A 19,431-nucleotide genomic window follows, 5' to 3' on the forward strand; every position below is an offset into this window, starting at 1 on the left:
TTTATTTCTTCACCTGTCCTGCTCTAACACACTGTTTGTAGATCACTATCAAAGCTTTCCTCTCTCTTTATTTGACCTTCCTCCCCAGAAGAAAACCTCAGGCTGATTCCCTTCATAACAAAACAACACTGTCAAACCTAAAGCCCGCTGACTTTCAAACTTTCCCCCAGCATACACAAGACTTTCTGCTCACCAGTCCTCTGGAGAACCAGGCCTTCCATCAATGCCAAACCCAAACTGTGGAGCTCCAGCTCAGTCACTGTGATTTATATAAGTTATTATAGCCCATTACAGAACAAAAACAGGACAAAAACCCACTTCACAACAGAAGCCGGGCCAAACAATGGGACCACAGTGGTGAGCGCTGGCGTACGGGCGGGTGAAGTCCAGCACATGCCTGAGCCGCCACTCACCACACATTGTCTTTAATCTAATTCTACACATGGTTTCGTTTCAATCCGAATCAAAAGCTCTCATGTTAACAAACCATAACAGATCTCCCTTAATCCGCCTGGCAACAAAAGATGGATGCAAGAGACACTCCGCCTCTCCGTCCCTGAAATCACACCTCATTTGCATACAAAACACTTGCTGGAGGTAAGGGCATATATTAAAGCCATTATTTTGTGTTGTTCTCATTGAAAAAAAAAAAAAAAGTTTGCATAATTGTGTTTAGCATTATGTGGGATGGAGGCTCAGCTATCCAAGAGCAACTTAGCAAATCCTTCCTGTTGCTGCTGGCCATCCATACTCCTGCGTTCTCTTGATAATGCAGGAGCAGACAAATACGGGCATGTCTCTCTCGCAAGAAGCAAACTGGAGACACCGGTGCTTCAAAGGCTTGCGTGCTGCAATGTTACTATTCATGACCTTCTTAAGAGTCTGCCCTCCATAAAATTATTATAACAGCTGCACAGTATGCTTCATGAAAAAAAACAAAAAAAAAACTGTTCTTTAGTTGACATACATTCTCTGGAATTGGAGCATGCAATAGTGATTGACAAAGAAAAATAACATGACTTATCGCTGTATAAATATCAGCTGGAACTGAGATTACTGAATAAATACACAAATAACCATCAAATATGAGTCAACATAATTTGTCAGGATGGTCACTGGAACATATCCATTAAAAGAAAGTACACTGGCTCCTTTCTACTGCGCATGTATGACAACGCAGATATTTCCTCTAAGTTCAGAGAAACATCAACAATAGCTGCAGTTACATGGACAATATTTCTTCAACCTGATTGAAATTAGATTCCAATTTAACTGTTTACATGAAATCAAAATAAAGTGATCCGGTGAGATGTGTGTTTACATGCCCAAAAGCATTTAATCAGAATATAACTTTTCTGACACGCGCAAAGTGGTTCCGCATCTAATCTGCCAGAAATATAACAGAAGAAGAAAAAGTGGTTCTGCCCGTTAATACAACTTTCAAGATGGACCTACATCGTGTCTTAAGAACAATATTTGCGTTTCCGCTGTTCTTTCTAATTAAGCAGCAATCTCAGCAGCACATATTTCTGCAATCTTCACACAGGAGGAGAGACAGACCAGACCAGTTTTGTTTTTTATAGCGTCACGTTTCTCTCCCTCCCCAAAACTTGTTCACATCACCTAATGTTACTCCCACGTGGGGCAAACATACGCAGAAAGAATATATTTATTCCAACCAGAGAGAAACGATCAGATTAAGCGTTTACATGGTTATTAGGCGCTAATAATTTCTATTGAACTGATTATCAAAGGTTTACACCACCCCTCTTAACCCGACTGAAAATTTCTTCCGATCAGGCCAGTCTCTTCTGATTGAGGTGGTTACATGAGGCATTTTTATTCTGATTGGGCTATTATTCCGATTATTAGTGGAATATTAGGATCCGTGTAAACGCAGCTAATGAAAGAGACCCACTTCTTCGTCATGCCAAACACAGGGCGCCGGTCCTGTGATTGACAGATAGGTGAGGGCATGTGCCCAACTGATGCCTCTTAATAAAACCATGTGGGGAGGAGGGGAAGGATTCAAAGACTTAATTCAACTCTCACAATCACAGTGTGACAGCAGGCCTCAGGAACGTGTGCTATTTCCAAACCCACAGCCAAGGGAATTAGTCAGTGCTAATGTGGCCACTTTGCTAGATCAAACGGTGGAGAGTTTAGTCACTGGCAACAGGACTGGGTAATAAGCATCCAACGGCATGTCGGTGCAGGAGGTCTGATTTGCACAATCTTTATATTCCAACGCTAACAGTAATGATGAGAACCTGACTTGTACATCTGTTCATGACAGCCACCTCAGGCAAAATATGCAAGAGCAGAATCAAAACATAATTCATTATGTTGATATGATGCTCTTTTTTATTTTTACAACCCCTCCACCCCCTCATCCACACACACACACACACACACACACACACACACACAAGCAGTTCGTTTTTTTCAGGTGATGTGACGTTTGTGTTGATCTATATCTCTGGGATACGCAGTAACTCACCCAGCCTGACTTGCTGGGCCCTGTTCTGTCCCAGGTGCCTCCGGGGGCTTTACCGCACACCTGTGTGTTGAACAGGACTTGAGCTGTCCTGAGCGGCAGTTTTCAATGTTGTCCCTGCCTCCTGGTGGCTTGGAGCAGCAGCACTAAGCATGAAAAAACATAAGCCTTTGCTCTCTTCAAACGCATACATAAAGGCCTTGGTGGATGCTTTTATCATGTTACACATTAGCCCTGCCCCATTCATACATGTGAGTGCATTCCCTCAAAGGTGTGTTCATATCATATGTGTGCAGCCCTGTCATCTGCATAGAAGTGTGCGTACACACACACACACACACACACACAAAAACACATACACATTAGCATGTTGTCATGGTTGTGTGAGCGGCAGCTGGGTGTAAATTGCACACGGGTCTAGCGTAATGAGGACTGATGGCTTATGCCTGCTGTATATTCCAGGAGGGTGTCTTCTGACAGCTTTGGGAGCCGATAAAGTAATAACTAATAATGTGCAGATAGCGGCGCCACAGTGTGACAACTGTGCTAACGCTGAGAGAGTGTGAGCTTGTGTGTGAGTGAGTGAGTGAGAGAGAGAGAGAGAGAAAAAGATAGAGAGAGAGAGAGGGTGGGGGGATGAGAGAGAGAGAGAGAGAGAGAGAGGGAGGGGGCCTGTGCTAAGGGGGCTTCCTTTCAAGTTTCAAACACAACCTCCAGTGATGGTTTCAAACCTAATTCACTACCTCCAATAAACACACAGGCAGAAAGAGAATACATAAACTGTTTAACAATCACTCACTTTGAAAAAAAAGAGAAAAGAACAGAAGGGGGAAAAGAGAAGGTATCCAACTGGCATTGCTTTTTTATAATCTGTCAAAACTATAAACAGAAATTGAAATAAGAAGAGCTAACATAGGTGTGTAAGAGAAACACCAGGGACAGAGGAGACTGCTCTCCCCCTCTCTCTCTTCCTGCAGAAGCGAGTGATTCTGCTCAGGTTCTTACAACGTGGAGACTCCTCCATAAATCATAGTCCCCACTGCAAGAAGACTGAAGAGTGTCTGGCAGTGACAGAAGACTGTGCATACTGCTCTCTGTCTCTTCTTCTTCTTCTTCTTCTTCTCCTCCATCCTCTCTTCCACTCCAGCTTTGCAGGAGTCAAAGCCACCGTCTTACTGACAGGGTCTTGTGACTCAGTGGTGGAGAACAGACAACCTTCACAGAGCAAATACAGTAGACTTCTATGTTCACTGGAAGAAGAGTTGTGGAGAGTCACAAGGTTAGCAGAAATTAGAGCAGGAGCTAAGACCATAGCTACCATAGCTATACAGTATATAGCATATACAGTATATAGCTATGAAATGCGATACACACAGCGCAAAGATGTGTTCAGATCGAAGATAAGGCACATTTTAGTGGTGGGATTGCATTAAAAAGTGGTGGGAAAGATGCAAGCAGATAAAAACATGGATGGATTCACTCTAATCACTGAAAAGATATGTCGCCCACATTAAAAATGTTTCTATTAGAGCAAAACATGTGCAATTGTCCTCAAACTGTATGGCTTCTTTTCAAGACATACAACAACAAGCAAGAAATAGAGACTCTGGAGGAAAATAACTGAAAGTTCCTGGCAAGTTTTAAAATCTGTCCGAGTCCAAGTTGTAACACAGGCACACAGGAACAGAATCAGTGCCTATTGCCAGCTAACTACAGCTAATATCTGTGTTGATATATCGGTTGTTGATGTCAGATGTCTAGTAATTTATATCATTTTTAGGTTGAAAAAACCTACAGCCATTCACTCCTCTCACTCACAGTCACTGTCTGCGGCCGGAGAGGAAAATCTCTCAACCCATATAAGATGAAACTAATTCTAGCGCCATGGCTGCAATCCACGCGAGCTGTCAAGCCAGATTTTGGCCCTGGTGTTAATCTATTTATTTACAGATCTGTGTGGAACAGTGCAGCTGCACAATCAACTTTGATCAAGTTTAGTTGTAAAACAGAAGAGACATGACAGGAGGTGGAGGGAACGACAGAGCGGGAGAAAAAGAAAGGGAAAAAGAAAGAACGATGGAGTGTGGTTATGTTTCAAGAGGTAAACCACAGGTTGGGTCTGGTGTAGCAGGACTGATCCGTCTTTTCCCTCTGTGTGATTGGGTCTCTCATTAGGAGCCAGGCCCTGTAACCGGAGCCCGGCCTAATGCCTTGCCGTGTTTAGAGAAGCACAGAAACCATTTGGCTATAATAGCAACCTTTTCAAAAACAAACCTCTGAAATGAAAGGCGGCCAGACTCGCAAAAACCGACAGCCGATTATTTTGAAAAGGAGGCAGGGGAGACATGACCATGAAAAATCGTAAACTGCAATTGAAAATAAAGCCAGACGCGCTGTATGCACCACCCACTCCCCTACTAACATCTTTCCCATTTTCCTCTCCGCCTCTCTTCTTTCCACGGTTGTTCATCTACGCGTCTGTGTTTCACTCACCTTCGTCCTCACCGTGAGACGTGTCAAAGGGTTAATTCACACACACATACACACACACACACACATTCAAGGCCTTCATTCCACACTGATGCTATCACACGATAACCTGCTCTCTCTGTCACTTATCAGTAATTTACTGCTACTTCTTTTTCCCCTTCTTTTTTTCTCTCTTTCACACAAAATGAGCTTGTTTCGCCTCAAGCCATTCGACTGCTGTGGAAGACAAGCACGTATCCTCAACTCACTGACTGACACAAGGTTTACTGACATCAACAAGCGTTACCTGGGAATTTTCCATACATATGATCACAGTAAAGATGAGTACTCTAAAGCACTGATGTCTTGCCGTGCCTCAACTTGCACCACTCACCATAATGAGCATGAAGCTGTGTAGCCAATGTGTTTTCATGTTAATCACCGAGGATGCTTATGGTGGACATGCCTGTTCCCATGACTAAGGTGATAGCAAAGTCAAGGGGTAACTGGGTTCGGGGTCAGGGGTGCTGGGTGCGGACCCGTCCTAGGTTCAGAGCTCCTTGCTCTGGGGGACAGGCCATCAAAGAGAGAAGGCCACCCTGTTCAGAGCAGCAGCCCAGGCCTCAGGGGCCCCACCAGTGACAGCTCCCATGTCACAGCCAGCTCTGTGGAACACAGGTAATGTACCCTGGGGGCCTGCTGAGAGATAAAAACGCACCAGGACACCTGCGTCTGAAGCTGTAATTTGTCTTCTCTCATGTTCAAGGTGTTTTATGAGAGCAAAAGGACAAGGTTAAACAGCGAACAAAACAAGCAAGCCCACATATTCTTGCGGAAATCCTTGCTCTCTGTCTTCACAAGCTGTTCTGAGCTTATTTTTCAAATATGCCTCAGCACAAATAGAAAGATGTGCGGCATGCTGTTCATCAAACTGAGTGAGGACTTAAATAGTATGAATAATTCCACTCTACAATATTTTGGGAGGGTAAAGTTAGTTATTTCACTGTATAGCTTGAGTGACATGCAGATCCATCAACTAGTAGGCAACATAAGTAAAATTCAAAAAGTTTACTGGAAGTACTTTTCTGTTGTTGTTTAAGTAAGTGGGTGTGTGCATGTCTATGTGCATGTATGTGTGTGTGTATGGCTGGGGGTGACTGGTGATCCCTGCCTCTTGCTGTATATCTAATGCTGGGGTATTAGTGAGGGTCCCTCCCAGAGGCAGTGACTACACAGGCTCTTCTGAGAAGGCGCTCATCAACGCCCCTGCTTTCAAAGGCAGCTTTAGCCAGTGCCATTCAAAGCAATCAGCCCAGTCAGGGTCTGCCCATCCAGCCCAAATCCCTTCATGGCTATCAGAAGAACTCTGAGCCGGGCCTGCTGGGGGCAAGGCAGAGATGGGGGGTGGGATTCGCTCATAAGGGATTGTGAAAAGGCCGTGACACACGCTTATTCATGCCCCAATAACCCGCAACAAAATATATATACTGTTCATGAAATAAATAATTTAAAAGATAGAAGTCAAGAGATATCGTTCTGCAGAAGTAATGGAGCCCATCTTCAGTATTGCACACATTTATGTACACAGGCGTGTACGCAAACAAGCACTCATACACACATGCATGCAGTCAAGCTGCTATTCGCCATGATGGGTGACTCAACCCTCTACAATATTCAGATGCCATATGACATTGCTTTGGTGTTGGGGCAGGATGGTATGGCACAGGACAAGACCCAAAAAAGAAACTACTGAGAGGTCGGCAAAGCCTAACTCTTTAAAAGTTGGCAACTATTCCAGTTAATGATTAGCTGGTGATGTCAATTGAGAGGCCAGCAGGAGCTTGGCTGCTGTGGCTACTCACTCTACTGGCTAAGCTATTGATTTACCGAGCCTGAACCATACGTGTCTAATCTGGTAACCCAACGGACCTGCAACTGATCTGGCTTGTTGTTTGCATTCCCAGGCGACTTACTGACTTTCCTTGGTTGACAATTTGCAGTCATAGCTAGTTGTAAACTGCAGTGGAGTTAATTTAACATGAGACATTTGGGACATTATAGAAACTGACTTATCTACCACCTCTAACATGTCATTTACAAGCTCTGACAAGGACATAGGCTTCAGCAGTCTTTCATCAGTCATTTGTTGGTACTTAACCTGCACCAGATGTAGACTGAATGCAGCTGAAACAAGATAAAGTACAAATTTAAACACAGTTAGAAAAAATTCTTAGGTCACTTACAGTACACTTGACATACAGTAAGCAAAAATGTTAATGTTTTACTTACTAATGCTACTCCTGCAGAGCTCTAACATCCTTTAGAATACAGTGAGAATGCAGTCCCACTAAATACGGCCTCAATCATTTTGAAGATGGATGCAGTAAGAGATAATGAAAGCAAATTGAATTGTTATAAAATAGTTACTGTTAGAAAAACACTCATTATAGCCTTTTGTTTCAAGCTACTGTCTCGGATTATAAATGTAAGCAAAGATCTAAATAGCGTCCCAGCTGTGATCGTTTAACAGTATTTATTATACAATATTTGATGTGAGTGAAAGAAAACTGCAACGCTCTTGATTTTGCTGTGGACTGGTTTTGGTTATGTGTGTATGTGTGCAAGTGTGTGTGTGTGTGTGTGTGTGTGTGTGTGTGTAGGGGGTTTACAGGGAATAACACTGGGCAGAATTTACCCATGAGAAACAACAAAAGATGCCTCAGAAGTATGTCAGAGTGCCCTCATATCTCTGTGGTGAGGGCAGAGAAGGTACAGAGTGCTGGGAAGGGTCAGCCAATTTTAGAGAGCGTGTTGTTTTCTATCTGCATCTAAATCCAGTGGTTGTCTTTGGGCAGCTGCAGTGGAATACATCACATACATATTCTTCAGAAACACTGAGCCAATCAAAGCATGCATCAGGAGCTAGATGCAATAAATATGAGCCAGTTATTTCAAGTTTGAGGTTTTCTCCTACCAAACAAGCTCATTTACTTCTCAAGCTTCAAGATTTATGACAATTTCCAATAAAAGAGCAGAAAAAAAATGTTGCACAAAGCAATTGTTTGGGTTTTGGACCCAGATCATGATACATTTCAAATATGTATGAAACACAAACAGATGAACAAAGACTTAAACAGATACAGCACAGTTAAGCTTCAGCTGAGTAAAAATGCAAGCTGAGAGTTTTGACTACGATGGGCTTATAACCAATACTGACGTGGGAAGCTACATACAATATTTTTGGCAACAGTCAGTCATTAATTCTTTCCATTGTCATACCAAAATCTTAAGCCCTAAATTCTGTGTTTTCGTCTGTGCTGTTTGGACATATGTATTTTTGTAAAAAGTTAAATATACAGTATAATCATCTGCTGTGTGTCCAGCTGTCTTTTCAGAGATAAATAAAGTTATTCATAAGGCCAAACCATGAGCTGATAGATGCTGGTGATGACGGAGTCTTGGATGGGCCAGACCATGGATGCTCCCCCCAATTAGATGCAGTTTTCCTGGGTTGATCCACCAGTGTGGAACCAAGGCCTGAGCCTCATCCTATATCTGGCAAACCCCACAACTCTCAGCATAATTATCCCAGCAACCGTGCTCCTCCTCGGAGCCTTGCTAATCTGTGGAGGATGTGGCCCTGCCATCAACTCCACCTGGTCACTGAAAGGGAGGGAAACGAGGAGAAGGAGGTGCAGCACTGTACCACGCACAACCTTGCTGCAATGAATCATAATTCATAAATAGAGCAAAAGAACAGAGGACAACTTGACCTAAAACAGGATGAGGGACAAGGGAAAGGGCACAGACAGTTTGGCCCAAACTTTGAAAACAAAAATCTGCAGGGGAGTCTTTGGACTAAGGAGGACTCCAAATTCACCTACTGAGAGCTTGTGAGCACCGGTGCTTTCAAGCCCAGGACAGTAGGGATATTAGGAAGGTAAAGGGCCTATTGAGAGCCGAGCTATCTTGCCCTGGCACTTAATCAAAGGGATTAAAGCATGGGAAGCCAAGCCCACAGGTTATCCTCCAGGAAGCATACCAAGTAGTTATCAAAAACACTAAAGTTCAAAGCAGCTCAATTTTCCTATATCAGAAGTGTTTTGGTCAGAGCCCTCAGGCTTGTTTCTAGGTAAAAGAATTGTGTTAGAAATGTTTGTGCTTGCATGTTTGGGAGGCAAGACGAGAGGGGAGCATGCTTGTACTTCAGTGGAGACCTGAGTCCATGGGGTTCGACACAGTGTAATCAATCACTCCCAGACCCTGCCTCAGTCCCCAGAAAACCTGATCTGACTGTGTCTCACGTTCACACAAGTGTCTCCTACAGACAGAACAGGGTGGGGCAGTGTATTTGTTACAATTAACCTAAACACTTTGGGACAGCTGTCATTAGAGGATATTATTATCTATTAGATCAGCCTGTTTACTGTTGCACAGATTTAGTCCTGCAGCCATTGTAGCTAAAGGAGGAGTTAGCAACTATTAAAAAAAGCACTCTTTGTTCCTACTTACTAATGCAGTGCTGTAGCAACCCAGGAAGGAAAAGGATCAGACAGGAAGTAAGAGGAGCACTCTAAAACAGCATACAGGATTGTGGCCAAATGTGTTTACACGCATATGCTATGTATAAGCACTCAGTGTGATGTGTTTAGTGAGATTTTCTTTGACATTTATAATTGGGCAAGCACAGGGTCAGTGGTTTGAAGCTTAATGTGAGGAGTCTGAAAGTGAAAGCATGTGACAAATCTCATGATTCCTCAAAAGTAGCAGTGTTCTCTGTGAAGTGCTGTAGCCTTTACAGTGGCCCAGAAAGAATCAACCAGAATCAGGATCGTGTGTCCCACAAAATACTAACTTACATAGTCAGGTTTGGTGGTTAGGGGCCCAGTAAGGGGGGGAGGCCTCTCCTGCTGAAAACACGTGCCTTCATTATACTCTGAGGTGTTATGCAAAAACATGCAAACTAGGTGAACAAAAGGAAATAAATGGCTGTTCATGAGTTAACAATTTTGGGACAGACAGCATTAATATTGCACATACATGCATATTGAGGCTTCAAAACTTTATGTCACTATATTTTTCATATACAAAAAGAAAATACTTCTTTGACAAATTGTCAGTGATGTACAGATCTTGGTTCATTAACAACAAAGCCACAACTGCACCAGTCTTGTGAGAATTGACCATGGGATGACCGAGAAGACTCCCAAATAACACTGAAATTTACACCACTAGGGGTGAATACCTATAAACCTTCGTCCTGTTTTTCTCCCAAACCACTGCCAAGACTTAAGTGCGACAGCTTAACTTTATGAAAAAGAATATTTACTGTAGCAATTCTAGCCCATACAGGCCTTGTTATGATGAAATCAGCCTGGTCGTATATTTAGCATGTTCATTACTGAAGCCTCTAACCTGCCAGGATCCTGGTATGGCTTCAATAGACAAACCCCATCTGTCTAACGTTAAGAGCATTGGAAACAGATGGGACTTTAATTGTATTTTTGTCCAAATTGCAAAATAGCTACTTGGGAAAGAAGCTAAAATAACATACAAACAACAGCAACTATGATAACAACTGTGCCTGGAATGAAATGAGTACAGTAAGAGATCAAAAACATAAGGCGTACAAATTCAGCTCCGCTCTTTGAAAGGGGATCCCCCCTAACATTACTGGCCTAGTATTGATTTACTCTGCAATTTCGTGTTTCTCTCCCTGAGCCAGCTCCACAATCTCTGTTGAGCAGGAGGTCCGGCAAATAGCACTCATCAGATTTTTCCAAAACATAAAAGATTGATACCTTGCGTCTTTTCAGACAAAATAATAATTGAGGAAGGGTTGAAACTGGTATTTGGAGAATGGAGAACTGAAAGCAAAAGTGGATGCCCAGGCCCCCGAGTTAGTTTAATAAACCATAATGGGAAAATCTTGCAGAAAGGGCACTTTTGTGATGGGAAATCTGTACCTTGTAAAAAAAAGTACACTCTTACATATTAGATCCTTCAAATATAACCCCATGTTTATCTGGATTGCAATGGCACTTGTGCAAGACAAAACTACTCAAATCTGGTTTAAACACTGAACAGTAATGACAAGAGAGACTGGTAAATAGCTAACAATATCATTAAAACTTCAATACTTGTTGAATAATTTTCTGCTGCAGATACTAAAACAAAAGACACAATTTTCTTTTTTTACAGTCTCTGCCAGCAGTGCAGTGTATCTAAATAGCCTCCTTTTCCTAAACCCTGCAATTTTCAGCCATGGACGTAAGGGAAAGAACAGATAAACAGGCTTTTTTTATATTTCAGTCCAAATCACATCAAGGTATAAACAGTGAGCCCAGAGCACATCTCCTATTCTTTTTCAAAGTAAGTCCCGCTGTTCCATTTCAAATACCTCTGGGTTATGGGTCATAATGCTGCTTTCCAGCTTCTGAACACTTTTATTCAGGCATCCTACTGTAAATAGGGGGAGATTCAACATCAAATATCTCTATTCCCCATACTGGCCCTTTCGTCTGTTATGAGTAGATGTGTGCTTTTGGCTAACAAAGTAATGGTTTGTGATTCTCTCTTACCAGACTCTGAATACCAAGTGGCAAAAATAATTGAGGCAAGTGTTGAGTGTAGTTCTGCATTAAGCAAACCCTAAATAGGACCAGGTATGAAATCAATCAAGTTGGCAAAATAACCAAAGCCTTAAGATAACATAAAGCCAATATATGTCAGGAAATTAAATTAGTGTTAGCTTATGTTATGGCTCACAGGTCCTAGGACCATTAAAGAGGTAATAAATGTGTTATAAAGCTCTTACAAGCCCCTAAGGCCATTAAGGGCTGAGCTGCAGAGCTGTTTACGAGATTGTTTATTACAGACTAGGCTTATCATCATTTACCACGCAGAGGTGGCTAAAACGAACTCTATAAATAGCAGATTCACTGGTTCTAAGCCAAGCTAAACAAGGCTGCTATAACAGGAATATATAAATTGTCACACATGCATCTAGTGGCAAGGTGAGGCAAAAAGAAGAGGAGAGGTGCAGAGGAGAAGAGAGGAGAAGAGTGGAGAGAAGAGGAAAGGGCAGGGTGACTAGCAGGTGGTTTCATATTGTCTCTATCCACCACATATGTCCCGTCCATTGCTGAGCTGACAGGTAGGGACACAATGTGTTGACCCGAGGGCCTGTTAGAGACCTGCAAGTGGATAAATATAGAGCGGTGGGAGAGCATAGTTGTCTTAAATGACATATCTAATGATGCTCATCCTCTGCAGTCTTCTCTTATAGTCCAGAAGAGGCTTATGAGAACACAACTGCTGTGTGTGCCGGCACCACCACGGCTCTAACTGCTCATTCTATAAAGTAAACACTGATAGCAGCACAATTGTGTCTTTTATTGTATCTTTCATGTGCCTCGACCAACACCCTTCCATCCTCTTCTACCAGTCGCATATAAACATAAACAACCCTGTGCCTCATTTGGATTTGCAGTGAATGGGAGAGATTCATATTAAGCCTTTGCAGCTGTGTGTGTTCCATTTGCATATGAGAAAACAGTTTCAAAAGGCTTGTCTATAATGCATAAGAGCCTTTTAGGCTGTGTTTACTGCAACACTCTATTCCTCCCACTGACAATCTATGCATGGGTTTGCATCATTTTGTGAGACATGCCAGTTTTGAATTATTCAGTCACTCATCTCTGCCACAGCACCGCATTTAACAAACACATATGCACATTCACATATAAAAAGACAGAGTGGTCTACAAGGATACTACAACAGCACCTCAGTCAGTCCCTTTGGAGAAGAGGGAATCCTATTACCTAAGCTGTCAGAATCTGTCGGGCCCTTTTCCTTATGCTAAGGCCCCTGTGTTAGCGGGGAATACGATGTACACCACCAGTCCATTTAGAAGCTGCCTGCTCTGTATACTTTAATGGGCCTTGGGCCTTGAGTGTCATGAGCAGAAGAAAACACAGTTCAATTTCCCTTCACAAGTGCATAAAACAAGCACCTCCACTGTACCAGCCCAATGCATAATTCACTGCCGGTGATGTGTGTCTTAAATGCTGCTGAAATATACATGGCGGCATATGCAAATTTGGCAGTGCTCTCACATGCTGTACTTGCTAAACAGACAACAAGAGAATAGCATGCCATGCAGAGAGCCCCTTCTGGACACAGACAGTATGTAGTACTGTATGTGACTGTATGTGTGTGTGTGTGTTGCGGGGGTGTTAGCTGTACCTAAGGTCTTAATTGTTTTGGGAATGCAAGATGCTTCTTGTACCCTTAAATGTCTTCCACCCGCACTGAGGTCTTTAAATGATGCGTTTGGATTTACACAACGAGATGGAAAAACACAGAACTAGCATCTGTGACACTGAACACAGGTTTCTATAGGCTGGCTTGCTTGCTTTTTGCCATTTTGGCAGTTACCACTGGAGCGATAAAATCCAAACTTGGTCAAAAAAAAACAAACAAAAAAATTACTACTTTAAATCTCTCTCCATGAAGTTTAGCAAAGGGAAAATTAAGTACTGAGCCCATACATTCTGAGTGTATTTTGAGGGACACGTTGAGACATTTTAAGTGAGATTTGTTTTCGAGCCAGCATCTAGTGGCCAGTAGAGGAACTGCAGCTTGTATTTTCACTGTATGTGCACTGGTGTGTGTTTGTGTGTGTGTGTGTGTGTGCGTGTTGGTAATTTTTTGTGAAGGGATGTTGATGAGGGAGGAGGAGAGGGCAGACTGGTGGTGTCAGATTTTATAAATGAGGGAGGAAATGTCTTTATCCCAGGTTTGGACACCCCCACCACTTTCCTTAGCAATCCCTCCCGGTGTGTGTGCATGTGTGTGTGTGGTTTGGACCAGGCACTGGCTCAGTCCGATTCCCAGCAGTGTATCTTTAACAGGGCCTTCCTGCCAGGCTGCCAGCCTGTTCCCCCCTGACGGGACAACAGCCCAGCTGACGCCCCCACAGCCTTGCCAACCCACGCCTTCGACCCACAATCTGCTCCCCTGATCCTGACGTAGGGAGGGTGGGGAGAAAGTAAAAAAAAACAAGAGCAAAGACAATAAAGAAGAAAATAACAAAGAAAGGAAAGGTACATTACCTTCTTTCAGAAAGTAGGTGTACTCAAAATATAGATTTCTAGAGGAGCTAACATTTACTTTATACTAATAACCACAGTGACAGAGTTTTCAGTTTCTAGCCCACATGTCAATGGATTGTTGAAGGACACAGAAGCGTGCAGAGGAAACTCAAGCAAACAAGGGGAGACCATGCAAACTCCATACGATCAACAGTTTGAATTCCATCCAGGAACTGATATATTAAACTAACATTGTATCTGTGTGTGTAGAGCAGAATTTTAATCAAATCGTATAGTATTTGAAAATCCTGTGTAGTATACAGAAACCTAGTATCTAATTAGAAAGAAAAATACAGAATTCATAATAAAGGAATGTAATATCTGACCATTTTCTAACATATAAAATAATGCAATATCTGAGCAAATAATGAGTGGATGGGTGGGAGTTGTAACCGTGTGGTCATTAAACTTGACATTCACTGAGCTGCTAATGCACTGTGGATGCGCTTTGATTTGACATTTATATTGTGGTGGCTTAAGTTTTTCATAAGCAATATTTTCTCTTCTTTTTATGCCAATCCATCTTTTTTCATTTTCTTATAAGTTTATTTAAAGACTCTTCTTAAATGTTTCTATAAAGAAGACAATTATTACAATTTTAGTAACAAACATCAAGAGATTCCATTACTGAACTGCGTCTTTTTTCAGGTCACAAAATGTAATTAGAAGGCAGTTCCAGTCACTGATTGCACAGTCAGTTGCTGCTTTAGTACATTTTCGATTATAAGCACAAATAGAATAAAAGATGCAGTGCTTATTTTCAGTTTGCGCCTTCGCATACATAAATCTGGCCCACAGTGCACATGTGCAGCTGCCAAAGCTGTGGTGTCACTGATGTTCACTGGTGTTGAACAGTGTGTTAACAGGATGTATAATGCGGCGCGCTGGTCCTGTGCTGCAGCCAGGGCTGGGTGGCAGCACTGTAGGCTACAGTAAGGCGGTTATCATGAAGCAGTTATGTAGCTGCTCTGCTGGGCCAGTCTAATTACAGGAGAACAGCGTGCACCAGTCTGGGCCTCCAAATGGCACCATATGTTTTCCTAGACTAACCGGCTGAATAAATGCCATTTACCCATTCAGGATGCACTGCGTCTGTGTCTGGGAATCAGTCATTCACACTCATATAAAACCATTCACACCCCGCCACCCACCTCTGCCATATAAAACTCAGCTGTCGGCGATTTACGCTGCTCACCCCTCCATGTATCCTCACAAAGCTTCCTGTTCGGTTTAAACATTTACACGTCCTATTGTAAGTTTGTCAGAGCATCTCCTACACACACGGACATGCATAGTGATGTTGTTAATTGGGTCCTAACCAGTTTAGTTAACTGAAGGGGTTTGGTTAATCAGAAACAGTATCCAAAAAGCCAGCTACAGTATCAGGGTGTGGTCAGGTCCATTGGTCTTCTGTGGTGAGTATGCAGTAAACAATGGTTGGTAACAACCATTGGTAGTGACAAAGGTCACTACTGGTAAACTGGTCACGGAGCCGCTGACCCAAGAGGAACAACAAAAAAATGTGTAGAAATATGTTTCATTTCTGTTTTTGTCAGAGTTATTTATCATGTGAATCTCTCAAACATGAGTTTATGGGGCACAATGATGTTGGTTACATCTACTATCTGGACACTGCAGTTTTGCTGTCTAGCTAATCAACTGTAGCCTTTAGCTGCTAGTAAGAGCTACTGATATAGGTTTTTGCAAACCAGTGCAAATGCTGTACCTCAGAAACAGTATTTAGACAAGTGCCTGTTTAAAATTAAGCAATGGAAACGTTTTTTTTCTGAACATGTTGGGCAAGGAGAGGCTTTAACATTCTCATACTGTTTAATTTCAGTCATTTTTAAATGCCCAAAGAGGAAAACTATCGCATTTTTGAAGTGGAAAAAAATGAAGATTATAACTTTAGAAAAAATAAACAGCCTTTTGTGTTGCATTATATTTCTTCTTGTCTATCTTGTTAATCATGTCACATCCCTACCCCAAGTATGGAACCAGTGACTTAGCTTATCATGTGGCAATAATACAATTTAAAAAGCCTCTGATACAAGCTAATGTTGATGCCTTTTTTCATTTGGCTTTGATTTGAACATCCAGTATTTCCCTACCAACACTCGCTGGCAAATTTGCAATCACAGTGTCACTGATAACAAGAACATAATTCTTTGTGGGTGCAAAAAGCTGACAACATTTGTATCATGACCTCTTTTTTTTTTTGGAAAAGCTCCCTGTATCATCACTAGATAGACCTATCACACATCATCGGTTTGTTAATGAGAACAGCCTAGGCAGAGCCACTCACAGATGCCTATCGAAGGCAGAAAACAAAAAGAAAATGTAAGTAAATATGGACTGTAATTAGTATGACAAGGTTGAAAAAACAGATAACACATCGCAGCAGCCCGAAGGCCTTCTCTCTCACACATGCGCATGCACATGGAAGCGTGCACATACACAGGACGCACACAGGCACTCGACTATATGCACAGGCACACACACACATACACACACACACACACACACACACACTGGGAACAAATCAAATGTTTTAATCAGCTTGCTACAGCACATAATGAGGATCCACTAAGCCCCAGCTATCAGCTGCCATCGGCCACTTACTTGTGCCTTCAAAGAGCTGATTTTTCACTTCGTCTACAACCAACTTAACACAGTAGCTATCTAGAGTGAACGCAGTCTTTGCATGTGCAATAAAACCTGAAAAGTCTAAGTGATGTTTCAGCAAGTGATATATATGCTGTAAAGCAAGGAAGCAATTATGTGCGAGTGGACGAGACAGTGCAGTCTATAGGGAAAATATGTGCGAGCTGATTACATCCTATTTGTCACCAGCGTGATTTACTGCACTGAAATACTAGAAAACGGTTGTACATACATGACAGCTTATGATATGCCACGCCACACCCCATAAATCTGACAATACATGCAATGACCTTACATACCTTGCATAACCCAACTCACTCCTACACTAACAGATACAGTGTCATATTTACTTCAAGCCTTGAGTGCACACACCTTGTGATGCAGCGCAATGTGCACCTGGCCTAGCCACACCTACTGCATAGCACAAGGCAATCACATGAATCAGTCAAGTCAGTTAAAAACAGACTAGTTTCCACAGAACTGCAGGTATGTCAGAATTCTTACTCAACAGTCCAGGTGTGTGTGTGTGTGTGTGTATGTGTGAGGTATACGTGAGGAGATGCACAGAATGTGTGCAGGTGGGCCTCCTGGTGCAGTTTATGGCCTCCTGGCATAGCTCTGACCTCTGTGAAGAGGATTCACAGCTCCAGCCCACCAGCTGGAAAAGTGATGACCTGAGAACTGAACAAACCGAGAGACTCGTCCTCCTGTCCTTGTCCTCCTGTCCTTGTCTCCTTCCTGCCTGCCTGCCTGCTGTAGTTTGTCCTTAGTGGGAGACATGCAGAGCTGGGTGCACCTGCCTGAAGATATCAAGCTGGATGAATCTCTGTCCTCCTTCAAATCACTTCTTAGAACTCAGTAGTTTAGACATGATGGAACTGCTTGATTTTCATTAATGCATGAAAATATTTTTAAAATTAGCTTTCCTTTTCTTCTTCCTAGCTCTGTTAATATCTCACTGTCTTCAGTTTTTTGTTTATTCTTTAACAAACAATGCATACAGTTTTGTGTATATATTTAGATATATGTATGACCATGGATTTACGAATTAATATGTTATTAAATGTTAATGTTATTCCTATATGGGTGTATGCATGTACTGTATGTACAACACTGAAATCCTGGGTGTGTGGTGGTATACATTGCATGTAAAGATGTATGTGAGTTTATGTTTTCATGTCTTTGTAAACATTGTACACTTTTTATCACTGATGTTGGAGCCAAAATTATGACTTGATATTAAGTTTTATGTTGATTAATTATGCATAAATGTAATGAAAGATGGGGAGTTAAAATAGATTCATTATAAATTATTGGAATTGTGTTGACAAATTGTTGTTGGAACGTTGAGTGTAGACATTCCTCTTCTGACAATCAGCTGATTGAGGCAGTAATTGTACCAGCTGGTATATAAGAGCTCTGAGCTGTTATGAAGCGTCTGTTCTTTGGTTTGTAGCCACACGGTTTTTTGATCCCTGGGTTGCGATAAATGTAAATTGTTTTTTATATCTTTTATTTTGCTACTCTAATATCAACTCTTCTGTATCATCATCTGGTAAAAATCATCTAATCTGATCATAGAAAAGAAGGAAAACGTATCACAATGAAAACTGAACGAGAAGGGAAAATAAATATGATAAAAATCAAGAACTTAGTGCGTTGACCCAGGCCCATTCCAAAGAACAAGAAGAGAGCAAATATGGTGATGGATGATTGCTATTTTAATTATTATTATTGTTACAATCACAAATTCAAACAAACAGTTGAATGGATGATCTCATGCTTATACTTATTTACCACCTTTTTCATCATCGGTTTCATATTTTTCAAAAGAAAGGCTTTTGACTTGTAGATTGAATTTAAGTGTACCAAAATTAACAACAGAGAAAAGCTGTCCCATCTGTGCCAGAGGTTGCCATACATATCAAACCTAAAGTAAGCTAACTCGAGCCTCTGTATCAACATCCGGTGCAGCCTGCTGTAAAATAAATGACGTTGTTAGCTGCAGTCTCGCAGGTGAAATGTGATGCTGCTACAATTATTCTAATGCCAGCATGCCAGAATGCCAGTGCTACCAAATGCTGCTGTCAACCCAGGGGTTTAATTAGTTTGGCACGTGTGCCACTTATAATCACCTGCCATTACCAGTTCTGGCTGCATCTGCTTACACGTCTGTCAGTGGCGGGCAGGCTGTGTATGTGTGTATACTGTAGGTAGGTGGGTGTGTCGGACGGTGGGTTGGTGGGTGTATATTTTGGCAACAGAACATAGCCCTTAACCAACATGAAATCTAGACACAAAGGGTTCATTGGCACGAGTTCTTTCTCTCTACAATCACGCACTGTATATTGATATATACACATATGGAGAGAGATAGAAATCGTGTCTACACAGGTGTCTCTTTGTAAATGTATATTAAACATTTTTAGTCAAAGTAGCTGTCAGGTAAATCCAGGACAATTTTATTAGTGGTACAGACTTGTCAGCCGTCCGTCTGTACAGATGCTTGGTGAAAACAGAGGGGAGCAGGGCTTCGTAGTGTCAAACTGCATTGTGAATAGAGCTACACCTCAGGCTGAATACATCACATTGTGATTTCATGAGAGCTGGAAGAGGAGGAAGAAGAAAAAAACTTCAGGGTGGCTA

At 42.0% G+C, this 19,431-nt stretch overlaps 1 protein-coding gene across 4 annotated transcripts in view; it reads right to left on the reverse strand.

The window, feature by feature from the left end:
* Nucleotides 1–19,431, reverse strand: part of fto (FTO alpha-ketoglutarate dependent dioxygenase) — a 121,045-nt gene that overhangs the window by 37,302 nt on the left and 64,312 nt on the right. The window contains exon 10 of one of the 4 annotated variants that reach the window (XM_067594841.1): nt 18,489–19,391. The exons of the other annotated variants lie outside the window; for them this stretch is intronic. Coding sequence (XP_067450942.1) covers nt 19,370–19,391 — 22 coding nt within the window. The 3' untranslated portion in view covers nt 18,489–19,369. Of the gene's footprint in view, nt 1–18,488; nt 19,392–19,431 lie in introns of those variants that run through there. 4 annotated transcript variants of the gene reach the window in all.

This window comes from Thunnus thynnus, chromosome 1 (genome assembly GCF_963924715.1).
Source record: "Thunnus thynnus chromosome 1, fThuThy2.1, whole genome shotgun sequence".
NCBI lineage: Eukaryota > Metazoa > Chordata > Actinopteri > Scombriformes > Scombridae > Thunnus > Thunnus thynnus.